Below are 11,995 nucleotides of genomic sequence, written 5' to 3' on the forward strand. Positions count from 1 at the left end.
TTATTTTACACTCGCGTCTCTACATAGTAAAGTTTTCCTGCTCGACCTCGAGCGGGCAGAAAGGCACGTCACTGATTTCTGGACATTAAGAGACGACATTTAGAGATGTTATTGAAATACTGTTCCAGCTTCTCAGACGTTTTGTGCCGTATTCTTTGGTTTCTTGAGGTCGTATTCACGTCGGGCTGCAAACAAACTTCAGCTGGAGAAAGTAAACGAACCCTTAAATCAGGAAGTCCATTTTTCACCGTTTTCAATCTTAAATTTGGACCATTTCTGTGGCTCGGTGTTTTATTTTGAAGGATGAGCTTCCTGTCCTGTGTTGTGTCTGTCAGGGAGGAGAGGGAGCGCTGGATCCGGGCGAAGTACGAGCAGCGTCTGTTCCTGGCGTCGCTGCCGTGCACCGAGCTGTCTCTGGGCCAGCAGCTGCTGCGTGCGACGGCGGAGGAGGACCTGCGCTCCGTGGTGCTGCTGCTCGCCCACGGCTCCCGGCAGCAGGTCAACGAGACCTGCGGCGAAGGCGACGGACGCAACGCGCTGCACCTGGCCAGCCGCAAGGGCAACGTGGTCCTCACGCAGCTCCTCCTCTGGGTATCCGAGTCCCTTAGCCCCGCCCACTTTATTGCAGCTTTACTTTGAAGCGTGTGACTGACGGCTGTCTCTCTCTCTCTCTCTCTCTCTCTCTCTCCGCAGTACGGCGTGGATCTGATGGCGAGGGACGCCCACGGAAACAGCGCGATGGCGTACGCCCGGCAGGCCAGCTGTCAGGAGTGCGTGGACACGCTGGCTCAGTACGGCTGCCCCGACGAGCGCTACCCGCTCATGGCCACGCCCAACCTGTCGCGGCGCAACACCAACCGCAACAACAGCTGCAGCAGCGCCGGGAGCGCCGCGCTCATATGACGAGGAGGCTCCGCCCACTGACTCTGTGACAAACAAACCCTGACCGTTTATTTTGGGAACCACTACCTGTTTTGACTGTAAGCCCCGCCCACCTCACCTGACAACCACCTCTGAAACTGATCACGGGTCAGTGGTGGCGCTGCATCCGTTTGGGAAAACCCTCAACAGGAAGAACCCCCCCTCCCCAAAGCATGCTGGGAAACGCGGTCCACAATCATCCGAGCTCATCAGAGTATGTTGGGAAATAATCACATGACTTGTGACATCATACCTCACCACACACTCAGCTGAAACGCTACAAGGCCAGTTCCCGCTCAGACTATTCACCCAGCAGCCAATCAGAATCCACCTCCTCTTTCCCGCCAAAACATATCGTCGTCTCCGCAGAAACAGGCGAAGAAAAACTGTGAAAATATCACGAAGGAAACGAGAGACTTCGTAGCATGGCCATCATCATCATCATCATCATCATCATCATCATCATCATCCCATCATCACTCGAGGACTCTCTGGGACGTCCCCCTGAAGCGTCAGAGCTCCGCCCCCTCTCACCCGTCCCCCTGTTTTGTTATGAACTCTCCCGCCTTTACGCGTTTTTAATGTGAAAATATCTCGATGTATTCTGAGGAATAAAAGAAGTGGATCAGTTCTTAGCGGTGAAGAAGTGATAGATCGCATGTCCTAGACACTTTTCTACTTTAATTTAAGGCGTTTGTCCTGGATTGTGAATATTGTATCTCAGTGCATTGCTGGACCAATGGTGGCGCACCGCGGGGAAGGGTTGCCTGTTGTTCTTGTGATCATTTTGTTCTCGGGTGTATAAAGTCATTGACGTGTCCAGAAGTTGGTGCCGGGCTCAGGGACCGGAGACTGTCCACATCAGCACCGCCGTCTTTCCTCCAACCGGGTTTCACCTGCTTTCACCTCCTCAGCTCAGAGTTCACCTGCAGCACAGAAAATTCCTCCGACTGTCAATCATCCTCCGACATGTTGACACGTTTACAGTATTTTCACCAACACATTTGACTTTTGAAGATACGTCGGGTTTCAAACCTTTAATTCCTGAACCGAGCGAACTGAAGAACATCTGAAACCCAAATCTGCTCAAACAGCATTTAAATCAAAGTTTTACTGTTTCATGTTCAAAAAAGGAGACAAGGGAGGAAAAAACAGCGCAAAGGGACTTCTTCTTCTTCTTCTTCTTCTTCTTCTTCTTCTTCTTCTTCTTCTTCTTCTTCTTTTCACCTCAGCTGGTAAAACGGACGCCCCTCCCATCACCGTCTCTCCCGGCCAATCAGATGGTCTCCTTGATCTGCTCAGCGAATCGCTAAGAAGGGCTTCTTCTTCTTCTTCTCCTTCTTCTTCTCCTTCTTCTTCTTCTTCTTCTTCTTCTTCTTCTCCTTCTTCTTCTCCTTCTTCTTCTTCTTCTTCTTCTTCTTCTCCTTCTTCTTCTTCTCCTTCTTCTTCTTCTTCTTCTTCTTCTTCTCCTTCTTCTTCTTCTCCTTCTTCTTCTTCTTCTTCTTCTTCTTCTCCTTCTTCTTCTGTGGTGTGGGAACCTCCCTGTTGTAAATAATGTCCTCCTCTCTTTCCTCGGCGGTGTCGTGTACGTTAGGGAGCACAGGAAGTACTCGTCTACGATCTTTTCCACGTGTCGTTGACGTGTCCGAGGCAGGAAGTAAACCAGCGGTTCCCGACCAGGAAGACCAAGTCTAGATGAGGTCAGATTAGAGGCCACAACAACGAAGGGTGAGTTTGAGCCCGAGACGAATCGATCGAAGCAGTCTCACGTTTATCGTCGTGGACGAAGTCTGAATGCGACTTGTGTAAAGTCTTATTTTGAAGAGGCAGCCGGACGAAGATCCACTCGGACTGAACCTCGAGGGTCGCAGGTCAGTTTCAGGTTCACGGTGACGTAGATGTCTGGTGGTAGTTTGGACGTGAAACGTTTGAAGGCTGGCGGTTCAGGTCGCCATGACGACTAAACCTTCGATGCCAACTTCCAGCTCGTGTCTTCATCTTTTGCTCCTCTTCCTGTTTCGTCCTCAAATTCTGACGTTGACCGTGTATTCAAGCAATATCCATAAAAACATCGTAACTTCGTACGCCGACATCGCTGCAACGTTCCCGTAAAAACACGAGAACATTTTGGACTTGAAGAAAGTTCAACACCAACGTTTTCTCCGTTCTGTTTTTTGCACGCCCGCCTTTACGCTCCTGATTATTGTACGTGCCACGCCCCCTTTCCCCCCCGACCAATCACCTTCAAGATGCCATTTGGAGGTTTGAACATTATTTTTATTTTATTTTATGTTTTTATATCCGACTCGTCCCACATCTGTCCATCGTCAGGACACGACAAACACGTCTTTTTATTTATGACCGAAATGCACTAAATCAGATTTAGTTTGTCCGTCGTCACGGCGACGCTTCACGCCGTCGTTCTGACGAACTGACGTTTGTTTATTTATCGAAGCGGCGGCGGCTTCTCGCAGTTTCCTCTGAACGAAGCAGCGTCTGAATTGAGCAACATTGCAATCCAAATTATATTTATTTAAATTCACGCTTGTAAATGATAGTTGACGATGCTAACTGCAGCTAGCACGGCGCTATCGCTTCAGCTTGGAAGCAAACCGTGTCTGCTTCGTGTTTTCATACCGAGAACAACAGAAACGGGAGAACATGTTGACAGCAGGCAGAAAGTAAACCAACAGTCCATTTATTGAACATTTGTTGTTTTAAAACCCAAATTAATTTCTGCATCAGGATCAGTTAGCGGAACAAACTAGCGTTGTTAGCAGATTTGTTTCAACTCACAAGCAAACTTCGTATTTAAAGTCCGTCGATCTGTTTTGTTTTTCACGTGTCGCTGAACTCGACATGAATAATTGGAAATCGTTTGGAGAATAGAAACGACCTCCGTTTGCTGAACTCGACCTCCGAGCTCTTTTTTTTTTTTAAATCACTTTCACAGATGAAGTCTGCTGTTTTTAACGTGACAACAGAGAAATGTTCATCTTTATCTGCTCGTTTTCACTCAAATCACCGAGATTTTCTTTTGACAACAAACCAAAAGTGATGTTGGGAAACGTTTTGAGAGCGAGAGTCCGTGTGGAGCTCAGATTAAAGGATCGGCCGTTTGCTTTGAGATGAATCACGTCTTCTTTAAAAGAGGAAACTGCGTTAACATCGCTGCTCGCCGACGCCGGCTGTGTACATAGACCTCGACGAAAGGACGACCGATACGACTCTGGTTGTGTTACCTCATGTAGCCTTCACCCCTAAGCCCCGCCCACCCCAGCCGTCCACATTGTTATTTATAAACACACCCCTGAGGAAGACTCCGCCCCCTACTTTTTTGTATATTTTCCTCTGACCTCTTCAGTCCATCCACGTTTTATTATTATTGTTCTGATTTATCCTCCAGACACATTATTGTTCTTATTGTCACTGTTATTCTAATTATTATTATTATTATTATTATTATTATTGTTGTTGAATTTTGTTTGCTGTACAGTACTGTTGTTGAAAAATTCTACCTAATACAGAGTCTTCTACTGTAATGTGTCTCTTTTCAATAAAGACAAGAATAATGCTTCTTAATATAACGTCACATGTTCATGGTTCATGTTTTCTACTGTTTTGTTGTGTTTGGTGCAACAGATCACCATGGAAACCACGAAACGGGTCAACATGTTTTTAGACCTTTGGCAGATTTTACTTTGATTTTGGTTTAATATTTAATTTGCTAAAAAAAAGAAAATTTAAAAAAGTATCTAACTATATTAGTTACAATTTAATTTACCTGTAAATGCTTCTTCTTTTTATTTTTTTAACTATTTGCCCTTCTAAAATCTAAAATCTAAAATCTTTGGTTTTTCAAATGAAGTTCAGAACGAGAAAATCTGACAGAATTTGTTGTTGAAAGTGAAGTAAAAGAGAGATGTGGCACTTAATCGGGTTTTTTTTCCAGAGTTTTCAACTATCGTCGCATGATCTTCATCATCAGATGGACTTTGCTCTGTTGTCATGGACAACAGTCAGACAAAATGACCGACTTCCTTTTTCCAGAGGTCATTAGAGACGTTACGACACGTAAACACAAACCTCTGCACACGTGTCGCCTCCTCTTTCACACTCTGTTCTGCAGACTGCAGCGGCGACCACCACAGAAGAAGAAGGAGGCCTCCTCCTCTGCAGCAGGATTAATCAGCAGGAGTTGAACTGGAGCCGGGCAGGTTGCTGTTAACACAGGGGTGGGGTGTGGGGGGGGGGGGGGGGGGGTCTACATGCTGCAGAGAGGAGCCTCGGCTCAGGCTGATCCCCCGGGTCTCATTTATCAGCCGCCTGTGACGACCCGGGTTGATTACAATTTGCCAAAAAATTCATTAGACTGAGGCGTCTCTGTTCTCTGCAGGTTACAACTCAAACGTGGGTTTCTGTCGCCTCACATGAGACTCAAGTCGGTTTTTATTGACTCTTTACGTAACATTAAATCTAAATAATATAACATGAGGCCTAAAACGTGCCATCCTGGTTTCAAGCCAGCGTCCATGTAGAAATCGCTGCGTTTAAGCAGGAACACTTGTCAGACTCGAGGCAAAAACAAATTATATTTTAAAAAGAACAATAAATCACAGCCAGAATCTGCACTGCCAAACTCAGACACTACATTTCCCACAATGCAACTGATCGGCACCTTTTAAACTCCCAGTTTACTGCAGACTTTCACTTTAAATGATTTTCTCCTTCAGAATATTTTGACATTTTAATGTATAAAATGTAATTTTTTTCCAACAGCAGAAACATTGACTTCCTGTTTTTTCACAGATTAAAACTACATTAAGATCAGGATTTTATTTTCTCTATTAAGAGGTGAAAAGTTAAATTAAATCTGCATTAAATTTGTATTTTAATTTTATTCATTAATTATTTGATTGATTAGTTTACAAAAAAATATCTAGTGATGCGTTCAAGTGCCATTTTTTTTTTTTTGCTCAAATCCCCCCAAAATGTAAATTTTTCCATCACATTAAATGGATCATTTTTGACCCAACAAAGGATGAATCGATTATCAGTACAGTTGGTGATCAATATTGTTTTGATCAGCCACTCAGAGATTTACAGAATGCTGCTTGTTAAACTCGTTAAATGATTAAATTCAGGCTGAAACTGAAGTTCAACTTGATTCTGGGAACATCCCACCGACCTGCAGCAGCTCGGTGATGCGTCATCACGCACAGGTGCGTCTGCAGCGTCGGAGGAGATCTGCGGGCTGAACGGGGATTTTTTTTTTCTCGCTGCAGAATCTGAATTTATTCACTTGAACTTTTAACGTTTAAGTTAAAAGCTCACGTGAGGTTTTAATTGAAGCTTTCAGTGTGAAAAATGTTTGAAAACGAGAGAATCCTCCTTCAGTGGATCCGTCCTTTGTCTGGTCTGATCCGGACCGAAGTGACCCGGTTTTGAGGCACCCTGCTGAGACGGAGACCCGGTTCAGGTCGGTCCACGATTTTATTTGTGAAATTGTCAAACCTCAGATGACAAAGTTTGCTTTAATTTTCTGCTTCTTTGCAGGTAAAACTTCCTCCTGCAGTTTGATGACTGACAGGTGCTGCTGATTGGATGACGTCATCAGTACAGGTAGGTTTCTGATCCAGGTTTTTACTTTTGGAAGTTAAAAATAAAAATGATAATGACGCTAATGTCTGGAACCGGTTCTGTTTTGTGTTTTAGTTTGAGGAGCAGAAACACGGAGACTGTCTGCAGCTGAGGAACTTTCTTCAGGTAGGCCTGTTTATGACCGTTTGTTGCTTTATTTAGATTTGATTTAGTTTATTGAGATTTATTTGATCATAAATAAACTGCAGTGATGTTTGATGTGGCGCCAAAACTCTAAAATCGCCAACTTTAAAGCAGAAACGCAGCACTCAGCTCTCCGCGAGGTGACGTCAGGCCGCGTGCTTCTTCCACTAATTAAGCTGCCACGCAATTTGGCAATAAACAAGACTGACCTTTGACCTTTAGTCTCATCAGGATCCAAACAAAACAAAAACAAAATGTCTCTTGTTTTTAAATGTTTCAAAGTTACTAAATTAAATGTTCATTCAAGTTAAACTTTATATATTTTATTCGTATAAAATATTTTTATATTCTAAATCTTTTAGTCAAAAACACAAAGGGGATTAATATATTTTGTTTTTAATTTCTCAAATTAGATTAGAAGATTTGTGGCCTTCAAAATAAACAAAACATTTTCTAAAGAATGAATAACCTGGAGTTTAAATGACGTCACTCATTTAAATATAGATCTTTCTGTATTTTAAAACATGAATCCAAATTAAAAGAAGAGATTTATTTTTTTTAAAGGTTGAAATTTGTTGAAATTAATTTAAAAAAAAAAATGAAGTGACATAAATCCGGAGACAGCAGCTGTTCACATCTGGTCACTTTTCATCTTTTAATTCACACTTGTATATCTTTTTTTTTACTCCAGAAGTCAGGGAATGTTAGTTACGTTTGCACAATTTTATATAAATAAATTAGCAGCGTCGTTTCGTCCAAAAGAAGAGAAATAAAACCGGAAATGAAAGGAAGCAGAGAAACGGTCAGTAGCACAGAAACATCACCGCGTGACTCCTCTGTTTGGTCCCGTCAAGTATTTACACGTGGGAGAGGAGTTGGTCAACGTGTTGCCGAAACAACATGTCAGTGTCTCTTCCTCCTCCTCCTCCTCCTCCTCCTCGCCGCACCGCGTCTTTACGCACAGTTTTTGGTTTGTGCAGAGAAATGTCCAGCTCCACGAGCCACTCAGTCGCGTGCTGACGCTTCAAATGTGCTTTTTTAATTTCGAAATGATGACATCATCTTTTTCAAATAAATTGGTTAAAATTTAAACGGTTTCTGGCGTCCAAACTGGGTTTTCAACGATTGAACCAAACTCAGTTGAGAAAAAGTGGAATTTCTTTAACTCGCCACATTTTCTGAAAAATGACACAATCAGACTCCAAACTCAGATTACAGTCTTTGCTAATGTGGCCTTTAAAAAACGTTTATCTTCAACAAACAATTGGGAGATAATTTTCTTTAGATTCTTTACTTGATTGTACTTTTTTCTCCTTTAAAAAGAATTCATTGAAAATCCGTAAAATCTCTAAAACGATGGATTTCGGCAGATTTTCATTCCATCCTGATCAGATCAGTTATGATGATGATCAGTGATTGTTCCTATTAAATCATAATTGAGGTGAAGCTGACAGATGATTTCCTGTTTTAATCAGTCAGATTTAATCCAAATGAATTATTCTACATATGAATTTAGTGACATAATTTTTCAGTTGCTTCGTGTGAAAATTGATCCCGTTTGAAAAAGAATGAAACTGTCAAACAGGAAAAGTTCCGTGAAAACCTTCAGATTAAAAGATGTGAATGAAACCGTCTTATTGTGAAGTTTGATTTGAGAAGAACCGGTGAGAAGCCTCAGCGCGTGACTCGGTGTCTCGTGAAGCGACTCTCTGGCTCCCGGTGGGACTCCTCTTCTTCTTCTTCTTCTTCTTCCTCCTCTTCTTCTTCCTCTTCCTCTTCCTCTTCTTCTACGGTCTGGCCTGCTCCATCTGCTGGTGCTGACTCCTTATTGCGAAGCGGCTCACGTGCACCGGGATGGGGACGACTATTTTGGGGTTCCGGGACGGCTCCCCGGACTTGTTGTTGACGTTTCCGGCTTTGACCCGTTTCCATTTGGCGCGCCGGTTCTGGAACCAGATCTTCACCTGCACCTCGCTCAGCTTCAGCGCATGCGCGATCTGGGAGCGCTCGGTTAACGACAGGTACTTCTTGCAGTGGAACTCCTTCTCCAGTTCCAGCAGCTGCTCGCTCGTGAACGCCGTCCGCCGCCGCCGGTTCTTCCCGCCTCCGCCGCCGCTGCCCGAGCCGCCTCCCGCCCCGGAGCCGCCGCCGGTGGAGCCGTGAAGGTGCGGGCCGTCGTCCAGACCTCCGTCCCCGTCGTCTTTGTGGCACATGGAGGTGAGGTTGTCGTCCGAGCTGTAGTCCAAGTCACTGTCCATGGAGAAGCTCTCGTCCTTCCGGCCGCACTCGTCCTCCTTGGAGTCTTCTTTACTGTGTGCTCTGACTGGGAGGAAGAGGAGGAAGAGGAGGAAGAGGAGAGGCGCGTCAACACTGCAGCAACTTTATCACAGTCCAAAATTCAAAGTGAAATAAAGTCAGAATTTAAATCTGAAATGAAAAACATCGCTCGTTTTATTTTTCTTATTTGACAGTTTGTGTTTAAATGTGTCTTTATAACTTGATTTATGTTTAAAATAAAACATTTAAAATAAAGCTAATTCGAAAAGCAGGATGTTTTTATGGAAAGAAGCGTTTTTAAAAAAAAAATAAATAAAATGAGGAAAACTGATTTTTGACAGGAAAATTCAAGTGAAAACAGGCGCCTGTGACATGTTGAATTAAAGGGGGTGAGGCGGGTGGTGTCTGGGGGAGGAGGGGGGTCGTTGTCCTGTCCCGTGTCAATATCCATCATCAGATCAGTGTTTGGATCAGAAGGATCACCGACGCTCTCCGCGGGGATTTTTATTTTCACGCGTAATTACGCACGGAGTGTCTCCACGCGGCCTTCTTCCTCGCGCGCTCCAGTGTGTGTGAAACGGAGACTCAATAATGTCAGATGTGATCACAAATAATGGACTCAAGAGGAAGCAGATGTGTCTGATTGATATCAATAAAAACCGGAAATACACCGTTTATTATTTTTAAGTCAAAACCGTGAAATTTGTTGAACTAAAAAATCTTCAATAAATAAACTAAATATTAAAGATGAAATTAATGCAGCTGAATCTTTTTATTTAAACATCTAAATCATCCCTCAGATCCTCTGAGTGTCACCGGGGCCTCTGGCGTCACGTTAACGGAATAATTTATGATGTCATTTATTTTAAATCACACGAAAATAAAGACTCGTTTAAACACAGAAAATATTTTAATTTCGATTTTGAGTCTTCTTGAAGAATCAGAAGTCAAAATTCTAAAAGATGATTTCTGTGTTTCAATCTGACATCGGTTTCCTTCATTCTTGTTTCATTTTAACATCAAATAAAAAAACCAACTTTAAAACGTGACGATTTTTTTCACACTTTAGCCAGAATGTCAAAGAAACTCTGCCGCGTTTAAAACGGATGAAATGGAGCCGCAGTGAACTCACTGCGGCTCCGGTTCTTCCCGTCCGAACTCGCCTTACTGACCCCGGACTGGGAGTCACATCCCGGGTTACAGAGGGTGAGGAAGCCGCCTACCTGTGGATGTCTGCACCGACGTGTCCGTGTCGTGGAACGCCGGCAGCGCTGCGGACTCTTTCCCCTGCAGGAAACTCTTGCCCTCCTCCGCCTCCAGACGCAGCTCCTGAGTTTTGTCGAAGACCGCGTGCAGCGCCTGAGAGCCGAACTTCCTGGCCGCCTCATGGTGCTGCTGGGACGGGGAGAAGCCGCCGGGCAGCGACGCCATGAGCGTGGAGGTGAGCGCCATGCCCTGCGTCAGGCCCTGCGCCAGGCTGGAGCAGAAGCCGTTCTGCAGGCTGGGGATCTGCGGGTGCGGGTGGTGGCCGGCGGGGAGAGCCTGCTGCAGGGCCGGGGGCGGCGGAGGGGGCGGCTGGAGCACCACAGACCGGTACGGCATGAACATCGGGTACCCGGTGTAGACGAAGTGTCCCGGGCTGGGCTGCGGGGGCCCCCCGATCAGGGAGTCGATGCTGAAGGCGGTGGTGCTTCCGAGTGGCCGCTGCATCACCATGAAGGACGGACTGAACGCTGCGCTCATATGAACGACCGCTGGAGCTCGGAGGAGACCGGAGAAGGAGCGCTGAGGTACGGAAGACCCCCGGTGGAGCCGCGGCTGTCACCGCCTCTGTGAGGGAACCGGAGCTTAAAGGAGAGATAATCCGACCAAAGAAAACCATTCCATCCGCGCGGAGCAGGAAGAGAAATGTCAAGATGTTCTTCCTCCGTTTAGTTTCCCCCAAAAACCAGAAACGCCTCACGGATTCGGTCTGCGTCTTCCCGCTGCTCCGTGACGCACCGTGCGCACTTTGGAGAGGTGAGCGTCCTGCTCGGCTCCTCTTCAACTTGACCGGACTCGGTATCACAGCAGCGGACACTTCTCCTTCACTCACCCGCTGAGCCGGAGTGTGCGTGTCAAGTGTGTGTGACGTGTGTGTTTCCTGCCCACTCCGCGCGCGTCCAGGGATGTTTTGGATTTAAATTGCGCTCCCCTCTGTTTAATTGCGCTGCCTTCTCCGTGAGGGCACCGCCCCCTCGGCCGCGCTCCGGCCTCTGATTGGCCCACAGAGATGACGCGTCAGGTCGCCTCTGGCCTGCTGGATGAATGCCAATTACACAAATTGGAACCACAGGCCTTTTAAGAACGTGAAAACACATCAGTGTAAATAATAAGCTGCATATATTGAGAACGATCAGAGGACGCTGAGCTGCTGCTCAAATATTCAACACCAGGAAGATTCCATTTTAAAATCAGGAGAAATCAACGGATCAGTAACTCAAAGATCTGCCGGAGGAGGATTCAGGACCAGACTTCATTTAATTTATTCCAGATTGTAGAACAGTTGTTCATCAGCAGCATCATATGAATAAATACGCACATCATGTTAAGAAACGTTTATATTACGTAAATAAACCAAATGTGACGTAAATAAAAGCATCTACACATCTAGGAAATATACATCAGAAAAATATTTTATTCCATGAAATGAAGAGAAACATCTGAACATCATAATGCCGATTCCTGAATACATTAATGCAAACAGAGCTCCCCCTGGTGGTCAAACCAAACCATCTCATAAAACAACTCCCCCTGGTGGTCACATGAAATAAATACGTGAATCACATAAATAAACTCGTAGGTCGCAAAAAAAAAATAAAGAACACACATACTTAAACACGTACATTAAGTAAAACGTGTACACACATCACGTAACTAAATGCGTCCATCACGTAAACATGGACACACTAGCAAGAAAAAAACAGCAAACAAATGACCAGAAAAAGAAAATACTGTAAATGTAAAGTAATCC

At 44.9% G+C, this 11,995-nt stretch overlaps 2 protein-coding genes across 2 annotated transcripts in view; one reads left to right on the forward strand and one right to left on the reverse strand.

The window, feature by feature from the left end:
• The window catches only part of LOC138207108 (arf-GAP with GTPase, ANK repeat and PH domain-containing protein 1-like), a 105,037-nt gene extending 100,524 nt beyond the window's left edge, over positions 1 to 4,513 (forward strand). Inside the window, 2 exon segments of the mRNA XM_069164128.1 lie at positions 336 to 591; positions 694 to 4,513. Of these exon segments, the coding sequence (XP_069020229.1) occupies positions 336 to 591; positions 694 to 903 (466 nt within the window). The 3' untranslated portion in view covers positions 904 to 4,513.
• A 2,863-nt stretch (positions 4,514 to 7,376) lies between these two features.
• On the reverse strand, positions 7,377 to 11,063 carry gbx2 (gastrulation brain homeobox 2). Its single transcript, XM_069164030.1, has 2 exons — positions 10,206 to 11,063; positions 7,377 to 9,028 (listed from the first exon to the last, which is right to left on the reverse strand). The coding sequence occupies exons 1-2, from the start codon at positions 10,723 to 10,725 to the stop codon at positions 8,493 to 8,495; spliced, it is 1,056 nt and encodes a 351-aa protein (XP_069020131.1). The 5' UTR covers positions 10,726 to 11,063; the 3' UTR covers positions 7,377 to 8,492.
• Between the last annotated feature and the right edge of the window lie 932 nt (positions 11,064 to 11,995).

This window comes from Embiotoca jacksoni, unplaced genomic scaffold (genome assembly GCF_022577435.1).
Source record: "Embiotoca jacksoni isolate LCO1_2020_lvr unplaced genomic scaffold, fEmbJac1.0.p SCAF_30, whole genome shotgun sequence".
In the NCBI taxonomy this organism is placed as follows: Eukaryota; Metazoa; Chordata; class Actinopteri; family Embiotocidae; genus Embiotoca; species Embiotoca jacksoni.

Coding starts and splice junctions, on each gene's coding strand:
- gbx2 (XM_069164030.1), bottom strand. CDS start 10,725: ATGAGCGCAGCGTTCAGTCCGTCCTTCATGGTGATGCAGCGGCCACTC. Junction 9,029..10,205: donor GTCGGTGCAGACATCCACAG/GTAGGCGGCTTC, acceptor TCTTCCTCCCAG/TCAGAGCACACAGTAAAGAA.